Below are 25015 nucleotides of genomic sequence, written 5' to 3' on the forward strand. Positions count from 1 at the left end.
AATGTCCAAGTCCTTTTTTTAAATTAAGTCACTGAGAGAAGAGAGACTTTAAGAAAATGGCTCTTGCTTATGCTTTTAATTATGCTTTTAATTAGGTTTAGGTCACAATTACCAAGAAGTCACTCTGAAAAAAATACAACTTTACACTATCATCCACCTGTTTTGCCTAAAGAAATGACAGATGTTTCCGTTATGGTTTGTCATATAAATAGCCCTACTGATTTCTATCTTCAGTTGGTAAGTATATAGTGTTCCTTTGCAAATTCTAAGTGGAAATGTATAACAGCGAGTGCCCAATGTGAATTTAGAGCAAACAAACCACTGTGAACCATCTGTAGTTTTAAATTTCTTAGTAGCTGCAACTTGAAATAAGAAATTCATGTGATTTACAGTAAATTGAAGGAATTCTTCATCATGCAAGCTAGTGACATGTGGAGGCAAAGGACTCTGAAGGCTGTGTAATGTGTACACGTCTCTTGCCACCATCTGAAGTCTACAGTTGACCCTTGAACCTCGCGGGGTGCTCCTAAAACTTAACTACTAACAGCCTACTGTTGTTGACCAGAAGCTTTACTGATTACAGTGAACACGTTTCATGTATATATTATATGCTGTGTTCTTAAAGTAAGCTAGAGAAAGAATTTTTCTAAGAAAATACTTTCACCTGTTCATTGAAATAAATCCACACATAAGTGGACCCGTGCAGTTTCAGACTTGTGTTCAAGGGTCCACTGTAGCAACTAGGAAGGCATGTGGAACCGACAAAACAGAATGATGAAACGTGTTTCTGATCGTGTGTGTCGCAGGGCTCACTGACTATTACTAGATAACTTTCTGAATTTGAACACCGAAAGGGTTTCAGATGATAGGCATTTCATATTAAATTGTAGATGTGTGACTGATGGGTTTGATGGCGTCTGACAACAATTTCATCTTACTGATCTCTCTGTCAGTGTTTTATGTGAAGTAACACATTCTAAGGGCCATGATGCTGTGTGTGAATTAACTCAATGTTCACAGCAGTCCGATGAGGGGAACGCCATTATCACTTAGGTGTGGAGACTAATCTAAGGTGGGGAGCGGCTGGCCCGAGGCCGCACAGGACGGAGAGGCAGAGTCAGGGTGGACCCGGGCCGCGGAGACACTGCACCAGGCCGTGCCACCGCCCCTGACGCCTGGCGGAACCCACCGGTTTGGGCGGCACTGAAGTAGAACTTACATGTCCGTCTTTTGTTGAATATTTTTAGTGCTTAAAATTGAGGTCAAACATATGTAACAAAATTTACCATTTAACCATCAGTTGCACAGCTCAGGGGCACTAAGCAGATTCCTCACACTGTGCAGCTGTCCCCACCGTCCACCTCCAGGACTCTTCATCTTCCCAAACAGAAGCTCTGTCCCCACCCACAGCCCCACCCCCAGGGTCTGGTAACCTCTGTGCTGCTCGCTCTCTATGAATTTGTCTAGTCTAGGTGCCTCCTGAGTGAAAAACCAACCATCTTATTCGTTTGTATCGACCTTATTTCACTGCGCATAATGTTTACATGCCGTAACACGTATCAGAATTGCATTCCTTTTCATGGCTGAATAATATTCATTGTATGTATACGCCATGTTTGTTTATCTGCCTGTTGACAGACACTGGATCGTTTCAACCTTCTGGCTATTGTGACAACACTGTTATGAATGTGGATGTGCATGTGTCTGGCTGTCTGCTTTCAGTTCTTTGCAGTAAATAATGAGAAGTGGAATTACTGGATTGTAATGCTAATTCTGTGTAACTTTTTGAAGAATTGCCAAACTGTTTTCCATGGCAGCTACACCATTTTACATTCCTGTTAAGGGTCCAGTTTCTCCACATGCTCAACAACACTTGTTATTTTCCTTTTTAAAAATACTCGCCATTTTAAGGTATGACATGGTGTTCGGGATTTGATTTGCATTTCCCTAATGGTTAATATTATTGAGCACATAGTTTCATGTACTTATTTATTTTCTCTGGAGAAATATCTATTTCAGTCCTTTGCTGGTTTTTAATGGGATTACTTATTTTATTGTTGGGTTTTAGGAGTTCTTTACACAGAATGGATATTAATCCTTTATCAGGTTTATCATTTTCAGATACTTTCTGCCCTGTGGGTTGCCTTTTCACTCTCTTAATAGCAGTATCTGATCCACAAACTTTGATAAAGTGCAGTTTATCTGTTTTTTCTTTTGTTGCCTATGCTTTTGGTGTCGTGCAAAAAATCATTGCCAAATCTAACATCCTGAAGCTTTCTCACTGTTTTCGTCTAAGGGTTTTTATAGTTTCAGCTCTTTCATTTAGGTCTTTGATTCGTTTTGAGTTTATTGTCGTATGTGGCGTAAGGGAAGGATCCAGCTTCATTCCCTTCCACATGGATGTCCGGTTTTGCCAGCAGCATGTGTCGGAAGGATGGTCTTTTCTCCATCGAGTTGTCTCAGCACATTCATCAGAACTCAGTTGACCACGTATGTGAAGGTTTATTTCGGGGCACTCTGTTCCATCATTCTGTCTGTCCTTACACCCGCAGCACACTGTTTTGATGACCATAGCTTTGTAGCGGGTTTTGAAATCAGGATATGTGAGTCCTCCAACCTTGTCCTCCTTTTTTCAAGATTGTTTCATCAATTTGGGGTTCTTTGAGGCTCCCTTTGACCTTTAAGATGGGTTGTTCTGTTCTGCATGAGACATCGTCAGGATCTCGATAGGGACGCACTGAATTGAAGATGCTTTGGGTGGCGTTGGCACCTTAATGTCAATGTCTTCCATTCCCTGAACATGGGCGTCTTTCCATTTATTTTTGTCATCTTTAATTTCTTTCAGCAGTGTGTGTAGTGTACAGTAAGTGTGCAAGTCAGGTGCCTCCTTGGTTAAGTTTATTCCTAAGTATATTCTTTTTATTCTATTTTAAAGGAATGTTTTTCTTAATTTCCCCTTCAGATTGCATATTACTGCTGTATAGAAACATAGTGACTTATGTCTTGATTTTGTATCCTGCAACTTTGCTGAGTTTGTTTATTCTAAAGGAGGTATGTGTGTGAGAGAGAGAACTTTAGAGTTTCCTACATATAAGATTATGTCATCTGCAAAGAGAGATCATTTTATTACTTCTTTTCCAGTTGGAATACTTTTCATTTCTTGTTTTTGCCTAATGGCTCTGGCTAGAAGTTCCAATATTGGGATGAATGCCAGTGGAAAATGCAGGGCTCCTTGTCCTGTTCTTAGCGGGAAAGCATTTGTCTTTCCCCATTAAGTATGACGTTATCTGTGGGATTTTTCACAAAGCCCGTATCATGTTGAGGAAGTTTTCTTCAATTCCTAGTTTATTGAATTTTTTTTTTAATCATAAAAGGATGTTCCATTTTGTCAAATACTTTTCCTGCACCAGTTGAGATCATGGTTTTTATTTTTCCTGCATTCTGTTAATATGGCATATCTTACTTTTAATTTACTTTGTTTTTTTGTACTTTGAATCATCATTGCATTCCAGGAATAAATCCCCCTAGGTCTAATATGACATCTAATCCTTTTACTATGCCGCCGAATGTGATTCGTTGGTATTTTTTTGAGAATTTTTGCATCAGTGTTCATAAATGATACTGTCTGTAGTTTTCTTATGGTGTGTTCATATATGGCTTTGCTCTTAGGTAATGTCGGCCTCTTAGAACAAGTTGGGATGAGTGTCTCCCTCTTCAGTTTTTTGGAAAGGTTTGAGGAGGAATGTTGTTAATTATCTAAATTTTTGGTAGAATTCATTAATGAAGCCATCTGGGCCAGAATTTTTCATTGTTGGAGGTTTTATTTACTGATTCAATCTCCTTATTTAATATAACTCTGCTCAGGTAGTCTGTTTCTTCGTGATTCAGTCTTGGTAGATGTGCGTTGCTAGTCATAGTAGACTGTTAGAAATCATTTTGTTTTCAGTAGTAACATGCCCAATTTCTAATTTTCATAATTTGACTCTTCTTTTTTTCTTAGTCAATCTAGTTAAAGGCATCCTATTTTTGAAAGGCAGATTTTTTCCTTTCAGCATTTTAAATACATCTTCCATTGCATTCTGGCCTCCCAGGGTCTCTCTTGAGAAATCAGCTGCTGATTTTGCTGACCCCTTTCATGTGCCAAGCCGCTGCTTTCAGGATTCTCTCTGTCTTTGGCTATTGACAGCTTGATTTTAGTGTATCTCGGTGCATTTCTCTTCAGGTTTATCCTTCTTGGAGTTTGTTGGATGTATCAACTGCCTCGGGGAGCTCTAACAAGATACCACAAACTGGATGGTTTAAACGACAAATTTATTGTCTCACAGTTCAGGAGTCTAGTCTAAGGTGAAGGCATTGGCAAGGTTGGTTCCTTCTGAGGTCTGAGAGGGAAAATCTGTTCTGTGCTTCTCCCCTCGATGTGGGTGTTTGCTGGCAATCACTAGCACTCTTTGGCTTCTGGTGTGTCATCCCGATCTCATCTCCTCCTCATGGCATTGTCTCTGTGTGCTTGTCTATCTCAGTTCTTTAATGCAGACACCAGTCATATTGAATTCGGTCCCACATAGGACTTTTTCTAACTTGGTAACTGCTGTAAAAACCCTGCCTTCAAGTAGGTGTCTCAAGTTTCATTCTAGATGTGTTGGAACTTCAACACATTTTGAGCGGAGGACACAATTTAACCCATGACAGTTCACTTTTTGTTCTATAAAAAAATTAATTTTCTTTGCACATGCAAAATGCATTCACTCCATCTTAACATTCCATAAGCCTTAGTCATTCCAGCATGAACTCAACCTCCCAGATCTTCTCATCTAGATCAGGTATAGGTAAGAACTGGGTGTCACTCAAACTGGGGCAGAATCCCTCTGCATCTCTGAATCTCCGAGACCAGACAACAAGTCTGAAACCTAGCAAGGCAAATTCTATTAGATTCCTGTGACTTAAAAATAATTCTCTTTGGCTGGATGCTCTGTCCTTCTGTCCCATAGGTGTGGTGGTCCTGCCCCCTCAGCCCCAACAGCAGCCTCACCCACTGGAATTGGGGAGTTGTCCTCACCCCCTGGAACAGAGAAGGACACAGGCCTGCTTCTCAAGTGTGCGTCCTCTGGGCCTGTGGTGGCAGTGGCAGACACACCAGCCTCTGAACCACCTTCAGGGTCATTCTTCCTGTTTCTTAGAAGATAACACGTTCATGGCCAGTAGCTCTGTTAGCTCACCTTCTGCTTACAGAATCCCACCAGACCAGCAGTCCTCCTCCATTCACGCCCATTTCTGTCCCCTGCTGTTGAAGCTGGTAGAGTATCTGCTGAGGAGACTGACTGGACCCATGACTCACACACCTGTAATCTCTTGAGTCCCAGTTAATAACAGCGCTATTTTAATCGATAATGCAGTTATTTCATAAAACAGTGTCCAGCCACACCCCTGGTGTTTTCTCCTGAGCATGCTTCCTCATGTTTCACAGTACGGATAGTCCGAGAAGGAGAATTTTCTAGCTCTTCAAGTTTCGGCCCTTTATGTTTAGCAATTCCTTCTTCCACTTGTCTCTGTCCTCCCACATTTTATCACAAGCAGCGGGGAGAAAGCAGGCGGCACCTTCAGCGCTTTGCTTCAGGTCTCCTCAGCTGGTGTCCAGGTGTGCTTTCTGACCAGCAGAGCGCGGTTCACCCCGTTCCGCACCACTGTGCAATGAGGACAGCCCTTCTCCCATGTGCAGCAACACGGCTCTCACTTCTGCCTGGGAGCTCACCAGAAGCACCTGTAATGTTCATATTTCTACCAAGAGTCTTTTCGAGGCAATCTGGATTTTTTTATTCAGTCACCTCACACCTCTTTCTCCTCTCCCCACTTCTCAGTTCCAAAGCTTTTCCCACATTGTAGGTGTTTGTTACAGCAACGCCCTACTTTGCAGCATCAAAATCTGCATTTGTTTCCTAGGATGGCCATAACAAAGCCTCACAAGTGGCTTAAACAGCATTCATTTACTGTCTCATAGGTCTGGGCTTAGAAGTGCAAGATCAGGTTATCATGTGAGTGGGAATCTGTTCAATGCCTTTCTTCTGGGTGTTAATGGTTAGCTGGATGTTTTGGTGTTCCATGGCTTCTACCTCACCCCAGTCTCGGCCTTCCTCTTCATACATGTTCTATGTGTGTGTCTGTGCCCATTTTACCCCTTTTAATAAGGGCAGCAATCATATGAGATTCAGGCCTACCACATGGCCTCATTTTAACTTGATTATCTCAGTAAAGACCCTGTCTCTAAATGAGGTCACATTCTGCACCACTGGGGGTTATGACTTCAACTATCTTTTGGGGAGAGATAATTCAACCTATAACATTGGGCTTCTTGGATTTGTAGATTCATCAAATTTGGGATGTTCGAGGCATTATTTTTTAAATCTTTCTGCTCCTCCCTCTCTGGGCGCTTTCTAGGAGTCCCATAATACATATATTCTTGTTTAATGGTGTCCCACAAGTCCCTGAGTCTCTTGTCCACCTCATTCTTTTTCTTTCTGCTTCTCCCTGAATAATTTAAGTTGTCTTGTCTTCAAATTCATTGATTCTTTCTCAAATCTGTTCTTGAATCCTGTAGCATATTTTTCATTTCAGCTTTTGTACTTTTAGCTCTACAATTTCTGTTCGATTCCTTTTTATAATTTCTCTCTTTTTGTCCCTTATTTTCCTGGTTCCTTCTAGTTCTTTGTCCAAGTTTTCCTTTAGCTCTTTGAGCATATTTAAAACATTTATTCTTAAGTTGTTACCTAGTAAGTCCACTATCTGGGCTTCCTCAGGGGCAATTTCTATTTTATTCCTTTGAATGAGTCATGTTTTCCTGTTTCTTTGTGCGCCTTCTGAAAATCTGATTCCTCTCCCCACCCTGGGTTTGCTGGATTTTTCTTCTGTTGTCAAAAACTGTAGTTGTCAGTTTTTGTAACTTTTCCAAACAATTTTTGCAAAGACTATTCCTTGTGCGTCATCACTGAAGTTTCTGTTCCTTTAGCTTGTATTTAGCAAATGTTTGGACAGAGATTTCCTTGACTGCCAAGAGCTCATTTAAGTGTTTGCTTGCTACTGTATAAACCTTTGGCTGTTTTCCAGAGCTCTGACAAAGTCGGTTCAGATAATTTCTTGGTTTTTTTTTCAGTGTTTCTGTGGGAGAACAATAGCTTGGAGCTTCCTAGTCAGCCGTTTTGCTGATTGTCACTCTGTTGAATTTTTCAGTGTTCACTTTGGATAACCTGTTAATGAAAGAATAAGAATAACATGTACTTAGAAATAAAAGTTCAGAAAGTCTGAAGTAGTTTTTAAAGTAATTTAAATGAAATAACAAGAAAAGAGATGCAGAAAATTTCCATATGCATTATTATGCTCACAAAAAAAAACCCTATTTTTTTTGTCAGTTGAGGTATATTTTAAAATATTTTTTAACCTTAAGAATTAGTATTTTGAGAAATAACCATTTATCTTTGATTTTGTTTTAAGAATTATGTCTTAGGTGCTATAGGAACTTTGGGAACTATGTTTTAAAGTAACCAAATAGTCCTACTTAATAATAGCTTTATTTTAATCAATGCAGTTATTTCATAAATCCTACTGAAATTATTAACATTTTTTCAACTCACTTTAAAATTATTAGATGGATGGTTGATAGGAAACCGGGCATTCATATTAGGCCAAAGTGGCACATGAATTACTGGGTGGCCACCACGGGGCACAGCCACCGCGAGGCACAGCTGTCCGATAGAGGGGCCGGAATCACCTCTCCAGTCCGCAGGCGCATGTTCATGGTGACTCAGAATGTTCATGGTGACTCAGTAATGTTATGTCTTTGGATGTGGCAAAGGTTTTAGTTATGATATATTCTAACCAAAAAGGGTTGGCTTAAATCCCTCACATCTGTAGATATAACTTTCAACCTTGGGGCATTTCAGGGGACAGACCCTACTCAATGAAGGAACAAGCTAAGTAACAGCATGATGACATGACCACATAAATCGAAAGAATGGGTCATTCTCCAGAAAAATAGCAGACTCTCTTCAATAACATAGAGTCATTTTTTTAAAAAAGGAACACTGCACTGGATTTACTGAGATAGCCAGATATAATGTGGGATCTTGGATTGAACACTAGTTTGGTCAGTGGGGGAAAAGTAAATATGGTCTAGACGTTCTAGTAGGAACACTTACCGAAATAGAGAAGTGAGAATTAATAGAAAAATGCAAGCTAGCCAAGTGTACAAATGGTGTGGCCTCATTTTTGATAAAAACAAATGCATGAAGGGTATCTGTCGTAAAATACCGAGGAGGACATACACTTAAGATTCTTGGAGGAATGAGATTCTTAAAATGTTTTATGTCTATACGTGCTGACTTTATATAATCCTTCTGAACTAAAATGTTTCAAATATAAATTATATAATGACTTATGTCTAATTCCTATTCTATAATTTTCTAATTTTATGAGCAGTGCCTATAATATAAACATTTGAATTTTAAGTGTCTCTGAAACTACAGTGTTTTAATCCTTTTATTTCTTAGATAGAGAGCCTGGATTTTTTATTTCTATTAAAGTCAATTGAAGATTTCTATAAAAGTGAAGATGGGGAAAATCTGGAAATCCTCTGTCCTGTTCAAGATCAAGCCTGTGTAGCCAAATTTGAAGATGGATTTTGGTACCGAGCGAAAGTCATTGGTAGGAATCTGCATGCTATTTCTACAGGGAAATGCTATGCTTAAAAACTGTCATTTGCATTGGTGCAAATCAAATCATGGTGGTTGTATTATTTGGTCTTAACATTTTTCTCTGTCATCTGTGTTTAGAAAGCTAGTGATAATGTTGGGAGATGGAATCTCTGGCCCCTTAGGTTTCATTTGATTTGACTAAGACTTAACTTTTTTTTGTTTTTTAATGTCTGCTTTATTTAAAATGTTTAATAATGCTAATTGACTTATATTCCACTCTCTTTCTAAAATTGTTTCAACTGTTTCTTTTGGTGTTATTTTAAATAATGTTATACCTTGTTGATATTTCAGTCTCAGATGTTATTGATTATACGATAGATAAGTTTTAGATCTCTTACAACTCTTTTGTCCCCTCCTTAGCACCCATAGTTGTCTGAAAATTTTTAGTTAACATTTTATGTAAATATTTTTGCTGCTAAGCCATAAAGTATACTTTGTTTAATTCTGAGTTAAGAATCGCATTAGCTTTTCGCTTTTAATTTATGGTTAGAACTTCTTAATACTTCAAAACAGTGTTCCACATGATTAGACTTTCAGATAGTGTCAGTTTGATTTTTTTTTTAATGGTGAACACACCCTTCCATCTTCTCCAGTTGGACTGCTTGTCCCCTAGGCTTGCTACACTTTTGTTATTCTGGGGATTTATTTTACGTGGCAGTACACTTCACTGTTCTCCTGTGTGGGACCCCTTGTTTTCAGGATCCCATGTTTACCTCTTTGGTTTCTCCCTTATTTTGGTGGAGCATCTTCTGATTGTTTCCTCGAAGAGAATAAATGGTAGATAAATTCCGAGACCTTCCAGGTCTCCTGACTCTCCTCTCATGCATGATCAGTAACGTTTAAATGCTCTTTAAATTTCATTCCACACCTGTGGGTTTATTTGCATCTTCATTCAGAGACCTGAGAAATGTAAGGACCTCACAGCATCAGTGCAGTTGAGAATCTCCTCCTAGCATGAAGTCCGCTGGGGACGTGGGGAGAGGTCCCCTCGCCTCTCACTGTGCACTGAACAGTGACCAGTGTCTCCTTGATTGCCACCAAGACCTACTACTAGGGCCCGAGTTGTTAGAAGTGGCATCTAGAGTACCGTGTTGTTCCACCTGCATTCACTTCTGCCAAGGAGCAAAGGATGCCTGTACTTTCCCATACTGAAGCTGTGTGCTCTGGATAGGTCCTTAAGTTTGAAAGTGATGGCAGCAAGTTTAGTTGCACTGTACATATGTGTGAGAGAAGCTGAAGTTATTTTGAGCATTTATAAAAAGATCAGTTTGTGATAGGTCTTTATTCAAACTTCGATATATTCGAAACTTCCAGAGGTTTCTTTGGTATCCTTAAAATATAGAGACTAGGTTAACATAGAGATCTGTCACTGCTTGTTTTTCACAATATTCCCCCAAAATGAAATTGAAAAAAAAAACTTTTAAGTTAGATATCATTATATGAATTAATCTTTAGTTTAATAGTTAAATCTTTTGCCTTATTTGATCACCTATGTTGACTAACGGTAAACATTTATTAAGTGCTTGCTTTGTGCTTGGTGCTTTGCAAAGTATTTTAAGTTGGTGAATCTGCAAAAAAAAAAAAAATCTTTTTATCAAGTTTTGATTCTTTTGATATGCCCACTTTACAGATGAAAAAAGGAAGGTTAGAGAGAAAAAGTCACTTGCTCAGAGTAGTATCTTAGACCTGTTAATTAGCTTGCTTGGAGTCACATGGAATCCGGGTGACTGAGCTAGGCTTCTGACCCAGTCAAACTGAAAGCCCAGTTCTTATCTTTTAGGTCACAACACTGAGCACTTGATTGTTCTTTTGTTACCCTGGTTTTGGTTGTCCTTTGGATATCTTGTTAGTTTCCCATTCACCAAGTCTTCACAACTATGCATTATGGTTGATTTTTTAAAGATCACATATTAGAAATATTTTTTACATTTGAAACATATTGAATTTATATGTTGAACATAAAAGTATTCTAATCTAGTTGACTGTAGATCATTCTACATTTTTCTAGATAGTTCTCTCTGTTCTTTCCAAGTTTGTGATTTCTAATTTCATAATTTTTGAAGGATTGCCTGGACATCGTGAAGTTGAAGTTAAATATGTAGACTTTGGCAATACTGCAAAAATAACACTTAGAGAAATGCGTAAAATAAAGGATGAGTTTCTGAATCCCCCAGAGCAGGTAATCTTACTGTGAATCACAGGGTTGGAATTTTAGCAAATGTGTAAAAGTCGTTTCAGAAGTCACTTTTGCTGTAGGAATCTTCTGTTCACCGTTTCTGTCTATAAATAATGTCCGTTGCAGGGCTATAGAGAATTGTTGCTGTTCAAGAAATAGAGTGCATGTCTCGGCAGATAAGCGTTAACTACAAGAGTGTGTGTGTGTGTGTGTGTGTGTGTGTGTGTGTGTGTGTGTGTGTGTGTATGTGTTTGCGTCTGTTAAGTACTTCCTGGTCAGCAGCTTTTAATGCTGTTTTACAATACCTACATAATATGGTGAGAGAATGATGTGACAAAAGCTCATCACTGGAGTCCTTTACTGTGATCCCATTCATGTTCAAGTGTATATAACATGGCAGGAGAAAGAGTGATGTCTAGAAGAGTAAGAAAAGACTTATCCTGCCCCTGGAATCCCCCACCCCGTTGATAAGCAAGGTTAAGGGGCTTAGTATTTCACTTGTGTACTCCTGTGGTATTGGAATTGTTATTGAGCAATATTTTTCATTTTAAAAATGGATAGAATGTTATAGGAAAAACTTGAAAATATAGATGAGCGAAACAAGGGGAATCACTCAGTATTATTCAGTGTTTTTGAAATATATACTTCTAAGATGCATCTTTTGTGTCTTGAACAATTATGGGATTAGAATATATATAGTCCTGTAACCTACATTTCTCATTTAACATGTAGCGTGTCTGTGATTCTTTTAATGAATGCTTGTTATTCCAGTATCTGAGTACACTACTATTCATTCAGCCAAATACCCTCTTGATTCTAATTATTTGCATTTATAAAGTACTGTTATAGACGTCTTTGCACATTTATGTTCTAAATATGTATTAAATTCAAACGCAAAGTTTAGTTTGAACACATTTAAACGGTAATTCTAGAATAACTAGAAATTAAGCTTACTTTCTTAACGGTGCAATTTTGTTTGACACAGGCAATTAAATGTAAGCTGGCCTATATCGAACCATGTAAAAGGACAACGCAGTGGTCTGAACAAGCTAAAGAAAAATTTGAAGAAAAGACTCAAGATAAATTTATGACATGTTCAGTCATTAGTAAGTTATTTTCATTTTTATTTTTTGCTATGTGTTCATATATAGTTTTAAATGAGAATAACATGACATTCTCCAGATCTTATGAACTGATTCAGTATGTCATCAGTAAGAACAGTGAGAGATGATATTTATTGAAATTGTATAAAATGGAATAACATCTTCTGTAGGCCCTAGGGTCTGAAATCAGCGCATGAGGCAGAGAGCGCCGGTAAAGACCAGGTCACTCTCGGTGGCCTGTCAAGAACCCAGAGGCCGGGGACTGGCTCCCCTTACTGCTCTCTGCATGTCTGGGAGGGCTCTGGCCCAGGTTTTGCATGACAGGTACCAGCATTTAATGGGCAGGAAAGTGAGAGGAGGTGGGACACAATGGCAAGTAGTTTTCGTTCGTTTTTCCTTTCATTTGACTTAAATGAATTCAGTGGTAGGCTTTCAGCATGTTTTGAAGAAACTTCTGTTTAGAATAGTTTGGGTCTGAGACCTAGGCTAACACTGGCCAACAAATTGTAAAAATCAAAAGTTAATGGAAAAAGCTGATGTGAATCGCCATGAGTATGTGTGTGGTCTTTGTCCCCTTGACAGCAATATTCACACAGTGAGTGAGTCCTCACCTAACCTCATAGCTAGATTCTGTGACTTTAAGGGAAACAGCATAGAACAAAACCAGTTTCTCCATAGGTCAGTCAGTGTGGACTGGTCATGTCCTGCCGCATGTCATCGACACTGTGACAAAACAACATTACTCCAAGACATTCCTTGTGCCACTTCGGGATGATGATGCTTGCCTATGGGCTGCTGCCCCAGATCTGCTGAGGGTGTTACAGAGGATGGAACTTTTCTCAGTTTGAGGAATTCTGACACTCGTCTAGTTCCAAGGGTTTGGATAGGAAGTTTGGGAATCTGTTTTTATCTGGGGTCCTGCCGTGTTCCAGAGCTGTGACCAGCACGGGCTGTGACGAGTGCCAGTGCAAGATACATAGACTAGGTTTACTTACTTAGGGTTGATTTATGGCACATGCAAGGGTCATTGTTACTATATCCATTTTTTTACTTTTATCATGCCACCATTCTGTGAACCCAGCCATCATAAGTTTATTAGCCTTTTTTACACTGAGGAAACTGAAGCTCAGGGATCAGCTGCTCAAGGTCACATAACCTAGAAATGATGACATATCTGTGATCATTACTCACTTTGATACAGGAAAGTTTTCTGTAGAAATAGTTATATTGAGGAATATGGTTGGAGAAACCACATTAGTCTATAGAATTTTCATACCTGGCTCCTCTGCAAGGAGCCGTAAATTCAGGGCCACGTAGCCCTCGAGGGACCCCCTGATTTCAAGCCAGCGTTAACCTGGACAGCTCTTGCTCCCAGCTCTCCTTGCAGTGTTATATTCTGTTGGTTTTCAGCTCCTCCCTGAATGTCCCTTTCTATGGACAACCCATCAAGACTTGACTCCCCAGGTTTCTTTCTTTCTCACTTAGTTGTTATACCAACCACATCCAAACAGTCGTACCATAGTCATCAACCTAGGTAATTTGATTTAAGGACTGCCAGAGGCCCTGCTCAACCTAAGGTAACTCCCCGTTAACCTGCACAGCAATGAGATCGAGAGTTCAAGACATTTATAATAAAGCGAACCTCCAGATGAGAATGGGCGCCTCGCAGTAACACGTCTGGTTACCTTATAAAGTGAGGGACATTTACATTTCAGTCAGGAGCAGAGGAGGGAGGGGGTGAAGGCCGAACACCGGGAGGCTGGCCCTGTTGGAATAAAGAACATGATGCGGGAGAAAGGACTGAAGGGGACACGAGAGACGGGAAGTAAGGAGATCAGAGGAGGTGGAGGCTCAGCGTTGCTTGCTCAGCCTTTTGTTTCTAGATAATATAGCTGATCCATTGAAAATTAGAAATGATTTTAAGTTCTCGAAAAGGTTTTCTAATATATATTCTTAAGACTAGATGATGTAGGGTGTTACTGCTGGTAAGAATTTATGTTTTTATTTGGAATCATTCTGACCGGCTCCTACCAACTACTGATGTCTAGAACAGGGCTCTCCAAACACCAACCGTAGACTGGTACTGGTTTTTGCCTATTAGGAACTGGGCCACCCAGCGGGAGGTGAGTGGCGGGCAGGCCAGTGAAGTTTTATCTGTATTTGCAGCCCCTCCCCAGCTCCAGCATCACCACCCCAGCTCCACCTCAGATCCTCAGGCATTAGATTCTCATGGGAGCACCAGTTCCTGGTGCTGCAAAGGCTGGGGACCGCTGGCCTGGAAGGTGGAGACATAAACCGATCCCAGTGCACGGAAGGAAGTACGTGCTACTTAAATTCCTCTGTCTACGCAGAGATTTACCGAGCAGGCTTGCTGTGCTGAGTGCCATAGATAAGTGAATGAGCATATGAGATGCAAACGTCACCCTCAGCTTACTCTCAGTTTAGTGAAAGAAACCTAATAAGCGGCTAGTTTGGTTTCTAAAAGAAATTAAGTTAGATGGCTTGTCCTAAAATCAGAGGGATGGGAAGAATTCCAGTTAAGGGTTCTAGATAGAGCTTTTGCTGTGTTAAACTTTGTGCCGTTGTCATAAAAACTGTAAACCTTCACAAATAATCACTGACCTGAATTAACTTTTATTCATTTCTTTTGTCCTTTGGAACTTGGTTGAATCCCATGAAACTGTAAAAATGAAAAAGAACAATTTTTTAATGAAATATAGGTCAGTTTATATCTTTCTGAACCTCAAAGCTTTAAACTGCTGTTGGTTTATTATGGAACAGTACACAGTAATCCAAAATGAACATTTTACTAAGTTGTGTATGTTGTAGAAAGTGTTGGCCTTTCTTTTGTGTCTGCAAAATGCTACTTCTACTCCTAGATGGAGACTTTGAGATTATTCAGCAAAAAAACTCTTGGATGCAAAATGAAGGAAATTAGGTTTCCAGTTTTTTTTAACGGCTGTAGTATATTTAGTGTATTTTGCGACATCTTTCTTTCTTTCCCCAAATTAGTCTTAATGGTTTTACAGAAATTCTGGAAGATAATGTGCTCTTAGTTGAGCTTTTCGATTCTCTCGGTGCTCCTGGAATAACTCCTGCCAGCATTAATCACCAGCTAGTCAAGGAGGGCCTAGCATCTTATGAAGTAGGGTAAGTAGACCTGTGAACCTTCGGGTGTAGTTCACATACCACTTCAGTCATGAGAAGGGAGACCGCCACCGTTCCCCACGGGATTCCTGCTTCGGCCAGCGAAGGGCGTTTCCCCTGAGTGGCTTCCCCTCTATCACTAAGGAACCCTGAAACCACGAGAGTGGCCACGAGATCGAAGGCGCATCTAGGAAGAAGATGCCGGCATCTCACTTCTGGGCAGAACGTCTGCTTAGGCAGCCCGTCTACCTATTTGAGAAGCAGAATGGCAGGATAGAGAGGAAGTGGGGTGGTAGAGTGGCCCACATTTCCATTTGGAGAAACGTGGCTTTTTCCTGGGCTCAGGTGTGTGCTTTGAAAGAGAACCAGGGTTGAGCCATTGTGCTGAGACCCAGGACAGGCCAAACGTGGAAGCGCAGAGTGGTGGTGAGAGAGTGGGAGGGCTTGGAGGGGAGACAGAGCGGCTCTTCCAGGACAGGACTCGTGCGTGGCGGGGTGTCCCGAGGGTGCATCTGAAGAAGCCCCACGGAGGGCGCTGGAGAAAGCCAGTGTCAGCGACACCCACACCCCGCCTCAGGATGAGCCAGAGGAGCAGGGCGCCAGCAGAGGCCTGTGGGCCTGTGTCCTCCGCCCGGACGCCGGGAGGGTTGTGGCACGGGGAGCGCCTGCGCTAGCCCACCGCAGGTCCCCAGGAGGGCAGGACAGAGGTCAGAATGGACTGGAGTGTTTTAGAGTGAGTTTTCTTTCTGTCAAAGTCAGGGTTATTGAGATATAACATGCACAATAAAATTTAACTCTTTTTAGGTATACAGCTATGGATTTGGATAAACATGTACGCTTTAAATATCTTACAATTTTATGTATCAGTTATACTTCAGTAAAGCTGAGGTTTTTAAAAAATTTGTTCACCTGGTCATAAAGTACGATTAGCACACAGTAGGAGGTGACATTTATGTGTCAGGTGTTCGTCAACATTAATGTCTTCACCTGGATACGTGAGCCGTAAGGTTCCGTTGCTTCTGTTGTAGCCAGAAGTTGGAGGCGCAGCTCTTGGCCGTGAAGCCTATACTTCTTCGCGTCCTGCTATTAGCCGGCCTGTTCACTAAGGAGAGGACCGATGCTATTGGCTGACTTAAGCGTTGTAATTAATAACATTGAATGTTTGCTTAACTCTCATTTCACCAAATTTTTTTTAAAAAATCAAGATCATATAGTTTTAAATAAACTTAATTTTTTTCCAGTTAACAATAATTTTAAAAGGTATCAGATAGGAGCACAGAACCAATGATGGATGTTTGATTTTTTTTTAACCAACACAGCTTTGCATACGTGTGTGAGCATATCAGTTCTCTGGAAGGAGTTATAAAACCCAGTACTAGTGTTCACTCCAGTACCTTTTCTGTATTTTAAAATTTAGATCATGTGTGTATGTGTCTCAAAAATGAATAACATTTCTTTTTAAAAAATCTTTTTAAAAAACCACTACGAAAGGTATAATAAAAAAAAAAAAACATGGAAAATAACATGTTGGTGAGTGTGGAAATTTGACCCTCATAGATTGCTGGTGGAAATATAAATGGTACAGCTACTGTCGAAGACAGTTGGGCAGATCCTCAGATCCTAAAATGTGGAATTACCACATGACCCAGCAGTTCTGTTCTTGAGACTTACCTGAAAGACGAGAAAACAGGTACTCGGTGTCAACATCGTGGCGGAGTAAGAAGACCCTTCGTGTCTCCCCTTGATTTTACAACAAGTCAGACAGCTGTGATGGAGCGAAGGGCCCTCTCCACGGCACACAGCATGTCTGTCAGATCTGCACATCGGGGCGTCTGGAGATGGTGCATTGGAACGAGGAGGGCGAGGGGACAGAGGACAGGACCAGTGCCTGCCCTGATCACCAAGGAGTGAGCAGAGGAATGTGACGTCCCAGTCGAGCCTCTCCGTCACACTCAGTTACCCCATATACACCCTTTCTAAGATACACGACTTTTGTAAGATTTCAAGTGACATTGTCCAGGTAGTCCGGCCCCTGCCTACTGACGAGCTTCATGCTGTCACCCGTTGTCTTACTCTGTTAGCTACACGTTTCCTTTTGGTTCCTGAAATGTTAGCAAACTCCTGCGTAGCCTTTTAAAATCTCTGCTGCAGTGTCACTCAGAGAAACCTCTCCTACCTCCCAGACCAGACGAGACTTCGTTGGCCCACGCCGTTGTCCTTTTTTGTGTAAATCTTGTTCATGTCGTAATTTTCGTGTGTGTAGTTACGTAAATCTCAGCATCACTCTACGGCACACACTGTGAGGACACGAACCCTCCTGCTTTGTCTGCACCAGGGGCATCTAGCATTGTTCTTGGCTTACAGTCCATCCCTAGTAAATATCGCATGGAGGGGACGAATGTGTAGATCTAGAGCATGGACGGGAGACCTAGTTAGGTGACTCATACGGGAGTCCGTGGGAGTGAATGGAATGATCTTTCCTTCTTCCGGGTGAAGCTAGAGCTGAGGATTATCACAGGAACGAGAAGTCCCAAAGTGGTAGCTCGGGAACCCACCCCTGAGAAGCCAGGAGCCAAAGGAAGAGACGTTGCAGGAAGGGAGAAATAGCTGGTGCCCAGAGTTCATGTCCAGCGAGGACCGAAAACTGTCCATTAGATTTAGCAGCAAAATCAGTCATCTCGGTTAGCCGACTCTCAAACTTGCTGTGAAAGAAATCAAGTTTTCCTTTATAGAAATAAAATGACATCTGATTATCCATGTTTAGTCTGAACTAACATGATTTATTAAACACTTCGTAATACACTTTATTTTCAATTACTTTCCACTCGTATTCTCATTGGCAAACAGATCGATATTTTTTCATCAAGGAGAAATATTCAAGTTATCAAAACAACTGCATTACCTTTGTGAGTATAAAATACCAATGGGAAATGGTGAAATTGTGAGCAAAGTTGGTATTGTAAATTATGTTTTTAAAATAGAAAGTTTGACTTAGATTTTTCTTTTTGGGCTTGCTTTGGTGGTAACTAAAAACTTTTTAAAAAATAAAATTGCTATTAATAACAAAATTAGGAAGCAGTGAGTCATAACTAAAACTCCTTAATCTCTAGATCGAAGCAAATGCAAACAAGTATTTTGCAAACTACTGATTTTGCTAATGGGTTTTGTTCTTTTTCAGTTATACCATCAAAGATAACTCCAAAAAGCATACCGAAGTATGGGATCCTTCTCCAGAAGAAATTATTTCAAATGAAGTAAACAACTTGAGTTCTGTGTCTGCAAAATCTCTACCAAATGAGAATCTCCAGTCGCTTTGCAACAAGGAGCTGCCTGTGCATATCTGTAATGTAGTATCTCCCGAGAAGATTTATGTTCAGTGGTTATTAACAGAAAACTTGCTTAATAGGTATAAGATATAAGGAAGATGTGTATTGCATATGGTTTTATTCTTTTTTTCTATATTGTTTCAAAGATCTAGAGGTCATAGAATTTTAAAAGTAGCAAAATTATTTCAACTAAGTAATCACTAAAAAGCTAGTTAAACATATACAAATAGAATATTTACTGGTTATTTTCACTGTTAGAACTTATTCATCTCACAGATACTTAGCACTTACTGTGTGATAGCCAGTGTTCTCGGTGCGGGGGACACGGTGCTAAAAACACGGACAAGGCTCTGGTGTCCTGGAGCTTAAACCCTAGGAAAGGGAGAGAGAGTGAGCAAGTGGAACATTTAGCGCAGCGGATGGCGATGAAGACGGTGGAGAAAGATGAAGCCGTTGAGGAAGAAGACAGTTTTATGAAGGCCTCACCGACGGCGGCATTCGAGCTGGGTCCTGAAGGGGGAGCGGCGGGAGCCGTGGGGGTCCTGGGGACACCCGTCTCCAGTAGAGGGCGGAGATGGTTTGAAGGCCCTGCGGTGCCCTTAGGCCTGCATGTCGGGAGGACAGGGATTCACAGTGGCAGATACATGGTCAGAGAATTATATGTTATAAGAGAAGGCTTAGAAGGTTAAAATACTTTTTCTTTACATAGTTTAGAAGAAAAGATGGCAGCTGCTTATGAAAACTCAAAATGGGAGCCAGTTAAATGGGAGAGTGGCATGCACTGTGCCGTCGAGATCCCCGAAAACAACCAGTGGCGGAGAGGCCAGGTCATCAGAATGGTCACAGACTCCTCAGCGGAGGTGAATGCAGTTAAAATAGAATCATGACAGTGAATGCGTTCTGTATTTTTATCTTGGGTTATTAAATCCAGTTTTTATTACACTTTCCAGTTTGCAAAAAAAAATATTTTGAAGTGTTGTCGTAAAGTTATTGTTTTTTCAGGTCTTGCTGTACGACGTGGGTGTCGAAGTGGTCGTGAACATCACGTGTTTACGAGAACTGGAGGACACCCTGAAGGCCATGGACAGATTGTCTTTGGAGTGCTCGCTTGTCGACATAAGGTAGTTGTGGCTCAGTAAATTTTCTTATTATTCAATGTGATTTTAACTATTTTTTTTATGGATAGGTTCTTGTCAGTTTAACTTTGCTAACATGTTCTGAAATTTTCATAAAATTTTGAGGTTTTAAGAAGAGGGAAAGAAAAATTTGGAGCACATCAGTTTTAGTGGTATTTAAGAAACAGAGATAGGTGAGTATGACAGGTATCTAGATAGAAGTCAAAGTGTTAAATATCAAAAAAACAACCTCAAGGAATAAAGGCGGATAGAAATAAAATTTATTTCCTAAGTTTAGGAATCCATGGAAAGCTAAAAATGTATAAATTACCAAAAAGACTAAATTAAAGAGGAACATGGTATGGCATGGATTTTGAGTCTATTGGAACCCTACCATAAACACAGCAACTTTAACAGCAAAACTATAGACCGCACGGTAAGCATCACAGCAAAAGTCGGCACAAGGTTTCCCTCTGAGTCCCCAGGTACCAGCAGGTGTGGCACACATGACCCAGGGCCTGTGGTGTCAGCCTCTCCGTATGGGAGGGCACAGGGGGATAGCTGTCCGGGCTCCGATGGCTCTGACAGTGGGGACTGGCCACCGCATTTCCCCAGAGCAGGCAGCCAACGCGAGAGCAGCAGCCACGGCCGAGGAGGGAGTGGTGCAGGGGCTGCCTCTACCTGACCGCGGAGACCTGCAGTGCGCCCATGTCGTGGTGCTGGAGCCTCCCATGCCATGTGACCCCAGCCATCAGAGCTCTCTTCCGGGACCCACACGGAGGGGAGACTCCTGGGAACAGAGCCCGATGCGAGCAAACCAGACACGAGCAGAGCAAAACAGCGATGCAGGGAAACGCAGGGAAGGGAGCGAGGTCCAGAGCAGGAGGCCACCTTTTCTGTCGCTGTGGGAGGACAACACAGGGGGTCCCTAAAGCCACGAAGTTAGAAAAGCAGGTGGCCCACCCCGTCCTCCCAAAGGCGCAGGGAATTTATTTCTCGTAAAACGTGAGCAAAAAGAAGGGCCATGGTTGAATTCCATGAACATTAGTATGAGAAACATCAGGAGCCCACAAATGTCCCTCGAGGCGAGGGAGAGCCACCTGGAAGACCCACCCGCAGAATGCTGAACTGTGATCGTGTATTTCAGAATGGACAGAATAATTTTTGAAAATGTAGACAGTGTGAGGAACAACATAGAACAATTAGAAAAACTCAGAAATAACATTTATTACAGAAAAAGGAAGATGTAAAAAAGAACACCTAGGAAAGAATTAGAAATAAAATCCTATAAAAAACGTAGACTAAACTAGAAGAAAACACATAAAAGCAAACACAATAAGTAACACCTTATTAGAAATACAAGATAGGCAGATTTTTAAAATGTAAAATAAAAATCCAAAGGATTCAAAAGAGAACAAAAGATATCTAAAATAGACAAGACCCAGTAATAGGAATTTCAAAGGAGAAAACCGAAAGCAATAGAATTAAGTACTAAAAACCCAATTCAAGAGAGTGATTCTAAAATAAGACTACTTAAAACTATACATTGAAAATCAAATGCCAATTGACCTGTAAAAGGAATAAAGTCCCACTGTCATCACCAGCACTTTATGCCAGAGGTAATGCAGTAATATTTTAAAAATAATCAAAAAATGGCAAGCTGTGGGCCGCACATCCAGCCACACTGGCCCAGGACAGAGAGCACGGCGGACCGTCAGGCCCCCGGAGCACAGCTTGGGAGGTCCTGAGCGCCTGCCGAACTCGCTCCGGAGTGCGAATGCGAGAGGCGCCGGCACAAGGGCTGCTGGTGAGCAGTACACTCGTTTCACCTGAGAGTGCAGGTCATGTGGTCGTCTTTAGGGACGCAGAATAGCGTAATAGTGAGTAGGCATGGCACAGTTTCAAAACTGGGGTGAGAAAGAGTTTATGTGACAAGTCCAGTAAGCTGAATTTTGTCTTATTGGTGTTAACCAGGAGTCGGTACTTCAGATAAGATGGTGGGGGAAAGAGAAAATCGGTTACTAACAATACTGATTTCATATTGGAACTGTTAACATTTTATATAAATAAATCAGTAAAATGGTGAGGAAAATGAAATTACTGTATAGCACGGTGTCCCAGCCTCTCAGAGAGCGGCTTCCTCAGTGGACTGCATTTTCAGCAGAGCATAGCCGAGGACAAAACGCAGCTGCCTCCCCGCCAGACCCTCCGCGGTGAGCACCCCACGGTGGCTGCAGTGTCCCCGGAGCACCGGTGTGTGTCGGGGGTGAGTCGAATAGTAACTGCGTGCGTGTCACCAAGAACCGGTGTGCTAGATGACAAAGCGTGAGGTTGAAATTAACTTACCATGAGGTGTTTTAATGGTAAAAATGTTGTTTAGCTTGTAACATGAAGGACCCAGCGGCTGTGAGCTACGCTGGTACGCCAATGGTGGCCTCCGGATGCCACTTCCCACTAAAAGAAATCCGTGGTGCCCTTTGGGAAAATGTCCGATTCCAGGTCTTGGGCAGGAAATGTGCAATATGAATCTAGAATACCTAATAGCAAAAAGCGAGAAAGCTCTAAGAATGACTGGGATCATGACAAAAGGACTCGGGAGGCAACCCGAATAAACTCCCACTGACCCAGGGTGGGCCTGGAGCGTCCTCAGGGCGAGCGTAGCCCGTTGAAGCATTAGCTGTCTCAGTCCCCAAGTTTATAAGGTGACAAAAGATGAACTCACGAGTTACTTTCCGAGGAGTCCAGACAGCCACCTTATTATTCTTGAAGCTGGTGAATAAGGGAGATGAGCTTTCATCTTTTCCTATATGATCTATATTTGAGGATAATCAAACAGTCGATTAGAGAACCTTGTTCTGTATAAGTATTCCAACTAACAAAGGAAGAATGATATCACTGGAATGGCACCATGTTATAACCGTAAGAAACTGAGAGATCCAGGCAGTGAGTGTCGCTGGCTGCTAACTCGGAGAGAGTGACGTGGACCCCCGAGGGGGTACACAGCACCCCCGCGAATGGCGTTGCTGGAAAAGGAAACTGTGAGCCGGAATCCGATCAGGACTCCAGACCTGACTGTGAATTTAAAGGAAACTCAAGAGAGAGGAACGTGTCGAACACTGTGAGATGCGGTCAGCTACGTCCAGACTGCGGACACTGCAGGATGAGTGACGGTTTCTTCAGAAACTGTAAGGGAAGGAGGCGGGAGGGGCACTCGAGCTGCACGTCAGCCGTCCGCGGGGTACAGGCTTTACCCATTCGCACAGGGAACAACGAGCGCTGTCTGAACAGTTGATGGTAAGGAATAACTAAGTTTTTTGGACATGCTAATGGTACTGTGAAGTACAAACTAAAATCTTTTCAAATGAAATCATGAGATAACTAGAACTTGATGGAAACTCATCTGGGATAGGGTGAGTATGTGGGACTATAGATGAAATAAATTTGATCACGTATTGATAATTGTCAAAACTGAGTGATACTCAGCTTTCTTTTGAATGTTTGAATATTACCATAATAACTTTTGAAAGGCGAATTCACCAGATCTCTAAGAAATTATTCAGATTACCTTCAGCTGTTAAGGAAAATCTGTAAATTAGATGTAGCTTAGAGGAACATAGGAAAAGTGTCCTGAGTAGGCAGTTCAGAAGGGAACGCTGCTGGTCAAGCCCACTGTGGCTTCTCACAGCCTGCGGTGTCAGCAGCCCTTCGTGGCTTCCCAGATGGGTAGGGGCCCCGGCAGCCCTGAGCCTGGGCGCAGCCCACCCTCAGCCTTCGCTTTGCAGGTTAAGGAAGTGGCAGATGGCTGCTCCTAGGGGCCCTCCCCTCACTGATAAATCCAAGGCAGTGAAGCCATAGTGTCTTTGGGACAAGAATTATAGACTCCAAAGACCGTAGCAGCATCGTGAGTCATTTCTGTTACGCCTGTCCTAGTAGCTGGACAGCCAGCACCTGCTCGAACACGCCCGGCGCTATGGCACATGCATCTCTAGGGAGCCTGTCAGTCTGGCAGCTCCAGCTGCTGGCATCTCCGCATGTACCCCGCACCTGATTTTGTCTCAGAACAAACCTCTGTACTCTCACAGCCATCACATATGGCAGGGTAGATGCCACGTTCCAGGCTCTTACGATTTTGTCAGATAATCCTAAAATAACATGACTTCTAGATTTTCCTGCTTGCCTTCTCTAAATGTTTTCTGGTTTAAGTTGGAAGAATTATTTCAGGTATATCGTGAGCAGATGTCACTAAAATCACAAACATGTTATTCTGCTCATCACATTTGGTTAGTGTAGCGTCTTTAAATTTGTATTTGGGGAGGTGAGTTGGGTTGCATGTCTAAACAGTTTTCATTGAACTCACATTGAGCTCGTGAGTAGCAGTCAAAAGCCCTGCGGTCTGAACTGTAACTCCGTTCGACCCGCAGTCTCGCTGAAGGATGATTGCATAATGGTGCCCAAGCACATCTGTCTGCATCTGTTGTTTGTACTGGAGTTACCGTGTCCCATCTACCCTGAAGAAGAAGGGTCAGCCGCACAGATTGACAGCCAAAGGCCCAGCACTGACCCGGGGGGCAGGACAGGCCTGGGTGTCCTCACAGGGCCTGCCACTCGGGGGGCTTTGTAGGAGTGGCAGGTGCTCCTCACTCATGCTCATTAGGCAGCTATAGCATTTTATACACTTAAGTCATAGATTTTTTTTTTTCACCATAATATAGGATTTTACATTTATTTCTGTCAGTTCATCTCATTGGTTTTGAAATAGAAATACTGTCACTCAGTGTCTAGGCCACCTTCCTGATGTGCTGTCTGTAAACTGGAAGGCTCGTGTCAGGCTGTCGTTTGCAGGTCGTGGGCCGAACCCGACACACATGTACCAAGAATCCTATAGACATGCACCATGCATTCGCGTGCGTTTTTAGAGATGGGCATAAATGGAGACATTACAGGCCTGTTCACAGATAAGGCCAGAGGATCTCAAAAACCCTTCCAACAGTGTAGAAGCTGTTAGTGAACCATTTAGAATTACAGGTTTACCCAGCCTGTTTTTAAAATTACCCACAAGTACCTTGTTATTAGAGGGATGTGCAAAAAGCTGTGAAAATGGAGGAAAATTACGAAATTAACACAAAGCCACGTTTAAATTGATTTCTCACTACATATGTAGTTGGTTGAAGTAGATGTGTGTGTATATATATGTATATGTGGTAGTTATTTTATATTTCCACATTTTGTGGCATTGGTTATAAAGCAAGTTGTGAAAATTTTTTGTTTTAGACCAACTGGTGGGAGCGACAAGTGGACAGCGACAGCTTGTGACTGTCTTTCATTGTACCTGACTGGAGCTGTAGCAAGTATGATCTTACAGGTGTGTGACGGGGTCACAGTGCATGTGAGCTAATTATTTCATTGA

General features: G+C 41.7%; 1 protein-coding gene across 4 annotated transcripts in view; it reads left to right on the forward strand.

Annotated features, from left to right (window-relative positions):
* The window catches only part of RNF17 (ring finger protein 17), a 72979-nt gene that overhangs the window by 28736 nt on the left and 19228 nt on the right, over positions 1–25015 (forward strand). For all 4 annotated transcript variants that reach the window (XM_016130747.2, XM_016130762.2, XM_016130755.2 and 1 more), the window contains exons 16-24: positions 96–237; positions 8538–8691; positions 10805–10920; positions 11903–12023; positions 15050–15170; positions 18346–18573; positions 19203–19353; positions 19496–19614; positions 24880–24970. In XM_016130747.2, the coding sequence (XP_015986233.2) occupies positions 96–237; positions 8538–8691; positions 10805–10920; positions 11903–12023; positions 15050–15170; positions 18346–18573; positions 19203–19353; positions 19496–19614; positions 24880–24970 (1243 nt within the window). The remainder of the gene's footprint in view (positions 1–95; positions 238–8537; positions 8692–10804; positions 10921–11902; positions 12024–15049; positions 15171–18345; positions 18574–19202; positions 19354–19495; positions 19615–24879; positions 24971–25015) is intronic.

Source organism: Rousettus aegyptiacus, unplaced genomic scaffold (genome assembly GCF_014176215.1).
Source record: "Rousettus aegyptiacus isolate mRouAeg1 unplaced genomic scaffold, mRouAeg1.p scaffold_m13_p_11, whole genome shotgun sequence".
NCBI lineage: Eukaryota > Metazoa > Chordata > Mammalia > Chiroptera > Pteropodidae > Rousettus > Rousettus aegyptiacus.